This window comes from Malus sylvestris, chromosome 1 (genome assembly GCF_916048215.2).
Source record: "Malus sylvestris chromosome 1, drMalSylv7.2, whole genome shotgun sequence".
Classification (NCBI taxonomy): domain Eukaryota; kingdom Viridiplantae; phylum Streptophyta; class Magnoliopsida; order Rosales; family Rosaceae; genus Malus; species Malus sylvestris.
This window is the reverse complement of record NC_062260.1, coordinates 20,535,995-20,545,365: the sequence shown is the minus strand read 5'-3', so window position 1 is coordinate 20,545,365 and position 9,371 is coordinate 20,535,995. Positions and strand designations below refer to the sequence as shown.

At 37.5% G+C, this 9,371-nt stretch overlaps 1 protein-coding gene across 1 annotated transcript; it reads left to right on the top strand.

Moving 5' to 3' along the window:
- The first annotated feature begins 1,767 nt into the window (after positions 1-1,767).
- On the top strand, positions 1,768-9,095 carry LOC126620166 (uncharacterized). Its single transcript, XM_050288662.1, has 18 exons — positions 1,768-2,123; positions 2,722-2,791; positions 3,051-3,668; positions 3,756-3,941; positions 4,053-4,166; positions 4,716-4,774; positions 5,005-5,071; positions 5,161-5,212; positions 5,305-5,397; positions 5,497-5,580; positions 5,704-6,128; positions 6,314-6,375; positions 7,254-7,323; positions 7,667-7,747; positions 7,845-7,946; positions 8,143-8,264; positions 8,429-8,543; positions 8,634-9,095. The coding sequence occupies exons 1-18, from the start codon at positions 2,062-2,064 to the stop codon at positions 8,751-8,753; spliced, it is 2,502 nt and encodes an 833-aa protein (XP_050144619.1). The 5' UTR covers positions 1,768-2,061; the 3' UTR covers positions 8,754-9,095.
- The last annotated feature ends 276 nt before the right edge of the window (positions 9,096-9,371 follow it).

Sequence of the window (9,371 nt, the reverse complement as noted above, 5' to 3'; positions counted from 1 at the left end):
ATGAACGCACGCTGTCGTGACCAATTGAATTACACATGTAATTTTTGGAAGCCACCACACTGCGGATAAAGTGCATACTCACATCGCGTACGGATCGAGTGCGAATGATGATGGTGGGCCTCCATGTTGGCACCTTGGTAGCTTACTCATTTGGAGCGCACCAATTGCGGATAAATCCTTTTATGGTTATTTTACTCGTCAGAAAAGAAATTATGCATTTGCCACCACTCATAACTGTATGCGATGGTGGCGGCGGCTGTGGAGGCGATGGCAGTGGCAGGCGGTGGAAGGTGGAGGAAGAGGTGGAAGTGGTGGAGTTGGGTTGGAAAGAAAGAAAAAAACAAGAGATAATGTATGTGTGGAAAAAGGGGTAGAAACTTTCTCTGTACGTTTTCATTTGTGGTATGCCCTAGTTTTAGGGTGTGTAGTCTCCTTGAGTCCTCAATCTTTAAACATTTTGTCACCGAAAAATAATATAAGAAAATAGTAGATTATGTTATTTTAAAAAATTAATGAAGTTAAAACGGAAATTGAAACAATATTAAAAACTTTATAAAGTAAATCAGCTTTTCTATAAAAAAAAAAACACAATTCCAAATGGGATCTAAGCTATAAGTCAACTAATTTGATGAACCAATAAGGTAATAAAACATAACATTATAATTAAATATTCTACGAAAAACCCTAAAAATAAAACACATGAGAAAGGTAAACAATAAAATTTATTTATTTATTTATTTATTTTTACCAAAAAAAAATTATTTATACCATTCCTTATCATACCATCATACTTAATTTCTAGCATTAACCTTTTAAGAAAAGCAAGGAAATTAGGTTAAACAGTTCAACACCATTTTCAAAACTGTTTTTAAACAATAAATTTCTAGCATTAACTTTGATGAAAAGCAAGGAAATTAGGTAAACAGTTCAACACCATTTTGCAAAACTCTATTTAAACAATTATGTGAAGTGAATCCAATTATCCAATATCCTTAATAAAATTCGACCTCTTTTAATAGAAGTTTCTAACCATGATGAGGAAGTATTTACTCTCACATTTACGTCAAGATTTCGATTTATATTATTTTATATATATAAATTTCTTGATACGTTTGGCACTAAGACAAACAATGTTATTAATCTATTTATGTTATATTAGTCTCTCTGCACAAGCTCAAGCTCATGCGTTACACGTCTCCCAAAGATGTATTTTATTAGTTGTTTATCATTATTTATTAGTATCACGTTCATAACATTATTGATTATGTCGTCTATTCATATTGAACACCTGACCTACCAATACTAAGGCGATGGTGTGATGGTCCCGCTTTTTTTGTCATATTTTGGAATTTTTTTATCTATATATCTTCTATATATAAAGTGAGCATCATATAAAGGTGAAACATTTAAAATACCATAGATTGCCCTTTAAGAATTTCAAAAATTACAATTGAACCAAAAACAGATTGATCGATTCACCACTTTTTAATTTTCGATGAACATAAATTTAAAACTTTAGAAAAAAAAATCTCCCACCCTAGTAGGTGGTTAGGTTTCATGTTTTTGCTTCATTTTTTTTTTTTAATGATTTTTAAATTAAAAAATTAAAAAGACGAAACATGATCTAATATAAATACGCGTGTGGCAAGAGGCTAATATTTCGTAAGAAAAATCAACAATTCCAGAAAAGGAAAAATCATCCATTTTAGTAAAATAAAAATTGAACTTTCTATTTTAGTATTTTACTCTTGCTTCTGCGGAAAATAAGTCCCTCTCCCTCTTCTCGGATTCCGTGTAAGAGACATGGCGCACATGTAATAATGTCACGGCAATCTCGCCCCTTAGTGCATGTGCCCCCCTCTCTCTCCTCCCTCCCTCTCCCTCTCTCTCCCTCTCCAACTTCCTTGCTCAATCAACCAACTCACACTCTACTTCTACCCAGTCTTCTCTCTCTGACTGCCTCCCTCCCACGCACAGACGCTGAGTTGAAAATTCAGTTGCAGAAAATCAAGGGCCAGCCGCGGAGCAACGAAACCCGATCTCCCCGCTCACCCGGACCCGATGAAAATGAAATCCGCCGCCAAAGTCTCGCTCAACCCGCTCGGCGCCTACGAGCACAAGAGGTAACGCTTCTTCTTCTGTGCTACCCCTCTCCTTTCCCGCCACGCGTCCTCCTAGGTTTTCTGTAATCCTCATCATTTTGCTTCCTTCGCTGGATTCGCAGAAATGAGTAGTGATTCGGGGATTAAGATCCTGACCGTTGGATTTATTAGCGTGTGATTTACTAGAATTTGTGTGATTAATTGATTGTGTATGTGCATTGAGGGAGTTGATTTTCGATTGTTTAGTGTGAAATGCGGTGTGATTTGTAGTATAATTAGATTGAGACTGATCTGAGGCAATGCCAAGTGATATGGGAACTAGAATTGTCGAGCCTGAGTCCGCGATCGAGACTCGACGCCGATTACAGGTATCCCGAGCACCGATCGTGCTCGAAAGGCCGATTACAGGTATCCCGAGCACCAATCGTGCTCGGAATTTTGGTTTTCGTGCTCTGGATTGGGTGTTACTAATAATTGGGCCGTTTGGATTGGGACATGATTGCGAATTGATTATTATGGAGGTGTTGTAATGTTTAAGGTTAGGTATGTTTTTTGCTTGTGAAGGAAGATTTCTATTTCGTTAGAGATTTTGAATGAACGGGCATTGGTGTTTGGACAGGGATGCTTATGGATTTGCTGTGAGGCCTCAGCATGTACAACGATACCGAGAATATGCCAGTATCTACAAGGTTTTGTCCTTTTTTTGTTTTCTTCTGTCTTAACATGTTTCGTTTTGGTTTATGATAAAAATTGATGATCATGGAAAAGAGAACAAACATTAGATTTACAACTATGTTCGTTTAGTTTCTTACATTCTGAGAAGCTAAACAAAGCATGTGTTTGGCTTCCTTCGGCCGGTGTTTTCACTTTTTACAGTGAAGGCTAGATGAGTGAATTATTTATCAGAAATTCCAGCTATGTTGTGCTCTAATATACATATGTTTTCAGGAAGAGGAGGAGGAAAGATCAGAAAGGTGGAAGTCTTTCCTGGAACTACAAGCAGAGTCGACTGAATTGCCAGTAGATGGATTATCTAAGGGACAAGATAACTCAGTTGTCGAAGCCTCAGCGAAAGAACTAGACTCTAATTCAGAAAAGGGTGTTGATGGCGATGATTTAAGTGACCAGAAGACAGGTTCTGATTCTCCAACCAAAAGCGATAATGACAAGGAGGAACTGGCAGCTAACGACAAAAAAGCTCATGGCATCCAAATATGGAATGAGATTAGACCATCCCTTCATGCCATTGAGAATCTGATGAGTATTCGTATAAAGAAGAAGAAGAACAATTTATCAAAGCATGAGCAGGACACAGGAACTGGGAAGCCACTTACTTCTATTGAAGAGGCTAGATCCCCAAAAGGAGCATCTGAGGAGGATTCCGAGGATGAGTTCTATGATGTGGAGAGGTCAGACCCAGTTCAAGATGTCCCTTCGAGTGACAGTCTGAGTGCATCTGCAACTGGTGCTGTTTCTGACACAGTTGATTCAGAATCTTTATTTCCTTGGAAGGAGGAATTGGAGGTTCTTGTTCGTGGGGGAGTGCCAATGGCTCTCAGGGGAGAGGTGCATATTTAATTATTTTATCTCTTTTTATTTCGCGAATTTCATTATAATGAGTAAACATGATGATTGCTTACTTCCAACTTTCAGCTTTGGCAAGCCTTTGTGGGTGTGAAGGCACGGCGCGCGGATAACTATTACCAGGATCTGCTAGCTTCTGAAACTAATGCTGGTGGTGATGTGGAAAAACATAGCTCGGAATCAGACAGTGATATCAAATTGTCAACAACAGATCCTGTATCTGTACCTGAAAAATGGAAAGGGCAGATTGAGAAGGTTGTCCACTACTTTATTAAAAAAACTTTTGTCTTCAGTATGGCGGCTCCTTTATTTGAAAAGAACTATCAACTAAAGTTATTAACTTATTGGCAATGATCTGATTTCCAGGATCTACCTCGAACATTTCCAGGTCACCCTGCTCTTGATGAAGATGGTAGAAATGCTTTGAGGCGTTTGCTTACCGCATATGCGCGACACAATCCCACTGTTGGGTACTGTCAGGTAATTGGTTGTGGAACATGTTCTATGCTCAGGTAACTGCTAAGTTTTAAAGTTGCCATTACTGTAATTGGCCGTGAAATTCGAGGATCAAAATAGTACTTTGTTTTCCGTGAAATGACACTTTTGTGATTTTTTGTACAATTATACCGAGACTGTAATGCTCATGAGTTTGACTTATGTATCTATGAATAACATCTTACAAATAGGTTATGGGTTTCTATAAGTTTATAAGTTTATTGTGAATGGAGTAGTTTTAATGAATACAGGATCTGGCCAATTTAGGCCTTAAGGGCTATAGGATTAATTTGTGATCCACAGAGAATCTTAGCCTTATGTTGTCTTCTAAATGTCAACATTATTTGTCACATTAAGTCTGCATCTCACTGAGGGTTATGGATGGGACTTAGATGGAGCTGTAACTGAACCCCCTTCAATATTTGAGTGATTGTAATGCGTCAATATTTGTGTTTAAATTTAACCAATGTTATCAATTATTTTCTTTGTTTCACTTCTAACTGACTTTAATGCTTGTTGGGCTTCTACATGCAGGCCATGAATTTTTTTGCTGGCTTATTACTACTTCTCATGCCTGAAGAAAATGCCTTTTGGTAAGATCTGAAACTTGATTCCCTGTTTATTAACTTCCCCAAAAGGATAATCACCTTTGTTTGTCATTACTTGACTTAATTTTGGAGCTAAGAAATTAGATAGCAGAGTTTTCTTTTGAAAGGAATAACAATTGTCCTTGAAATTTAGAAGTTTTTGTTGCATATGGTTACATTTGAACTGATTACACTTGTTTGAATTTGTGTAATGACAAAATTGGCAAAACTTTCAGGGCTTTAATGGGGCTCTTAGATGATTATTTTGATGGCTATTACTCCGAGGAAATGATAGAATCTCAGGTACATTAACGAAAATGTGAAAACTATGTTACTGTATAACTGCAGATGGTGGGCATTTAGACATATACTGATGATCTGTATTTTACCAGGTGGATCAACTGGTTTTTGAGGAGTTGGTGCATGAGAGATTTCCTAAATTGGGTTTGTATATTATTATGTACACAGTAGATGCTTCTCTTTGTATTATATATTTGTTGTGCGATCACTTGATGTCACCTTTAATCACATTGCAGTCAACCATCTAGGTTACCTGGGAGTGCAGGTGGCATGGGTTACCGGGCCATGGTTCCTTACCATTTTCATGAACATGCTTCCATGGGAAAGTGGTCAGGTTTTATATGTGTCTTTGTAATTAAAACTAACTTTTCTTTTATAGGTACTTCTTATAGCCTACCTCTAATATGATTGCTTCCTATTGATTTCAGTTCTTCGGGTCTGGGACGTTCTTCTTTTTGAGGGGAACCGCGTGATGCTGTTCAGAACAGCACTTGCCTTGATGGAGTTATATGGTACTGGATAAAACAGATTTATTTTCCCTTTTTTCAAAGAAAAAGATTACATATAATATGGATATTCAATGGCCTGTAGGCTTCTCTGGTTTATGAAACTTAATTTGGCTCAGTTGCGTGTAGGCCCTGCACTGGTTACTACTAAGGATGCTGGAGATGCAGTCACTCTTCTGCAATCGCTAGCTGGCTCTACATTCGATAGCAGTCAACTGGTATTGACAGCTTGCATGGGTTACCAAAATGTAAATGAAACTAGATTACAAGAGCTGAGAAATAAACATCGGCCAGCTGTAATTGTCGCTATCGAGGAAAGATCGAAGGGACTTCAGGCTTTGAAAGATTCTCAGGGTCTAGCATCTAAGCTATATAATTTTAAGCAAGACCCTAAATCATTGATAATAGAGACAAAGAAAGCAGAGCTGTTGGTCAATTCACATACAAATGGTGATTTATCTCATTCAGAGTCTGGGTCCTCTAATGCAGATGAAATTCTTATTAGCTTGACTGGAAATGGGGAATTAGATTCCGTTCCAGATCTTCACGAACAGGTTGCTATTTCTTTTCAACCCAACCACACCCTCATTATAATCTTCTTTTGTTTGGCAAAGTAGTGGAGTCATTTTGTTCTGTGCATGGGTTGCCACTTAATCTGCATTAATTTTTTTTTTGGCTGGTTATTGAAATATTTTCCTCATAATCAAACTTTGAGATTTAAATTAGGTTCTTTGTGCAGGTGGTATGGTTGAAGGTTGAATTATGCAAGCTGCTGGAGGATAAAAGATCTGCTGAACTCAGGTTCATATTATGGTGTTAAGCGGTTTTTGTTTGTTTTTTTCTTGTAAAATCTACATTCACTTAACAGGATACTCCTTTTTGATATGTTGGATGCCAATGTAACTATCAATGTCCCCAATGCATTGGTTAAATACTTTGAAAAAATAGCTCATTTTGATAGGTTGGAAGGAAAAATGTAAGCCAAGAAATTTCAACAAAGAAAATAGTTTATATTTACTTCATAGTTGGTATTAATCTTGACCATTCAAGGGCATCTGGGATTTGGGGGTCCAACACTATACGACCATTCATTGTAGTCTTCAAGTCCAACCAGGGTATGATGGTTTCTGCAAACACTATTATAACCATTCATTGTAGCCCTCATTATGAACAACAGGAACCTATGGAGTTGTTTTTGTGTGAAAATGTCCTTAGTTGGCAGTGCCAGAAACTTGTTGGGAACATACTTGATTGCTTAGACATTTAACTTTTCTTCTATGAACCTCCTGTTAATTTTACTTCCATTAACAGATCATTCTCAACATTATCCCGACCACTGTTAAATGGAGCAGCTTTGTGTGATTCCAAGGAATCCTGAAAGATCACATAGGAAACTAGCTTTCTAAACTAGTGATAAAATCCTTAAGTTGAAATATTTTCTTTTCCTTAGATTTATGCCAAATCTTTATGTAATTATGCATCAACTGACACCTACATTCACAAGAGTACAAATATCTAAACAGTTTGACGACCATTACTAATGCTTCTAGGACCATTTCTAATCTTTCATACTATGCTTCAGTAACAACTATTAAATCTAGTAACAAATGTGATTGTTGTTGAGCCAGATTATTCTTCTAAAGTAATGCTGATATTCTGGGTCTTTCCCAAATTTTCAGAGCTGAGGAGCTGGAGACAGCATTGATGGAGATGGTCAAGCAGGATAATCGTCGGCAACTGAGTGCCAGGGTACATCCAAGAAACTTTTATACATAGCTTAATTTGTTAATGAAAGAGATGGTTTTCTATATATTTATTTCTTTTGTGAATCTGCCTCATTTCATTGGTGAATAATTTTAGATATGTTACTGCAAAACTTGTTTATTACTTGCTACATCTAATATTAGGGCAACAAAGCATTTTAATTATGATGATTAAATGAGTAGTTAATATGATCTGAAATCAGAACTTTCACTGGCTTATTGCATCAACCACACATCTTTGTTTCTAGTGTGGAATTCCCATTTATTTGTCCTTGTACTTGAAAAGTTACTAGTAAAGATATTTCACACGGAGTTTCTTGCTTCATCAGGTTGAGCAATTAGAGCAAGAGGTTGCTGAGCTTCGCCGAGCCCTTTCTGATAAGCAGGAACAGGAGAGCGTCATGCTCCAGGTTTTGTCTCCTCGTCCTTTGTCCTTGGGAGTACTGTCTTTTCCATACTGGTTCTGGGTTTGTGAGCAGAATTGAAAGATTGCTTCCTATCTTACAGGTCTTAATGCGAGTAGAGCAAGAGCAGAAACTAACAGAAGATGCTCGCAGATTTTCTGAGCAAGATGCAGAAGCACAGAGATTTGCTGCTCAAGTGCTTCAGGTTGCCTGGATATATCTGACTAGTTCTCTTATGTAATAATGAAAAATGATTATGTTAGATTTTAGAACCACACGTATAAGATTAGTTTACTAATTTAATGCTTGTAGTTTCACCAAACTATTCTCTGACTGCAGAGTGAAATTTCAGGTCAATATTTTTTAATTCTTATTTTATATATTGTAAACACATCTTGCAGGAGAAGTATGAGGAGGCCACTGCTGCGCTTGCGGAAATGGAGAAGAGAGCTGTTATGGCAGAATCAATGTTGGAGGCTACTTTGCAATACCAATCTGGTCAAGTGAAAACACAATCTCCACGGTAACAGTCTGTCATTGTTGAAAGTTACTCGATCACCTTTTTTGTACTCTTGGTTTCGTTCGTGTCTACCTTGATTTAGTCCTTCCTTTAGGTGTGGCGTAGATAATATGAAAGGTTGTTCAGCTTTCAGTAGGTGGAAATTGAAGTAAAAGGTTGTTTTGCAGATCTGTATCTTTACCAGTACAAAGCAATCAAGAGCAGCTGACACAAGAAATTCCTGCTAGAAAGATTAGTTTGCTAGGTCGACCATTTGGCCTTGGCTGGCGCGACCGGAACAAGGTTAGCCCTTCTTGTACCCTTGACATCTAACTTTTGTGTGAATAAAACAGTAGGAGAATACGATTGATAGGAGCCAAATGAATGCACCAGGGAAAACCTGCTAACAGTGAGGAGCCAAATGATGGCAAGCCTACCAGTGAAGGACAGAGCCCCACTGCGGAAGCAGAAGTAAAAGAGACGAATGGCGTTAAAGCGGAAGATAAAGAATAGAGAAGAGCAAAGTCTCTATTGATATATCCCTATAGATATTTGGTGCCCGATGGTATATTACTCAAATGTGCAAAGCTTTGGTAGTATGCTTTACTGTGTCCGTCGGTCCAGGGAGCTATAGTTTCGTATGCAATTTTTTATCCATTCATTGTTTGATTGTTCATTAAGTAGTGGTAATAATAATGTAGGGGAGGAAGAAGAAAATGTAGAAAATATGGATCATATATGGTTTACATAGGTGTATAATTTTTGTCGAGTTCGGCATCCTTCTTGTATTTGTATGACTTATCGAAACGTACAGTTCCTCTTCTTTTCGCTTTTGATCAGATAAACGTAGTTATGTTGCTCTCTCTCTCTCTCTCTCTCTCTCTCTCTCTCAAAATTAACGTTTTTGGGTGAAAGTAGCAGCACACGAAGTCAATCTTTTTGCTTCTGAAGGTGATTTACTGTTCAATATGTAATATGAGATTAATAATAGTTCATTAACTAATTTTGAGCAGGGGCAAAATTGTCAGAAAATGTTGGTGAGTGATTTCCGCATTTTCTTTTTCTTCTCGTGCACATTTTTTTAGCTCTTGGATTGAATAAAAAAAAGGGGACAGAAACCAAGCGAGTGCA

Coding starts and splice junctions, on each gene's coding strand:
- LOC126620166 (XM_050288662.1), top strand. CDS start 2,062: ATGAAAATGAAATCCGCCGCCAAAGTCTCGCTCAACCCGCTCGGCGCC. Junction 2,792..3,050: donor AATATGCCAGTATCTACAAG/GTTTTGTCCTTT, acceptor ATATGTTTTCAG/GAAGAGGAGGAGGAAAGATC. Junction 7,947..8,142: donor TTGCTGCTCAAGTGCTTCAG/GTTGCCTGGATA, acceptor CACATCTTGCAG/GAGAAGTATGAGGAGGCCAC.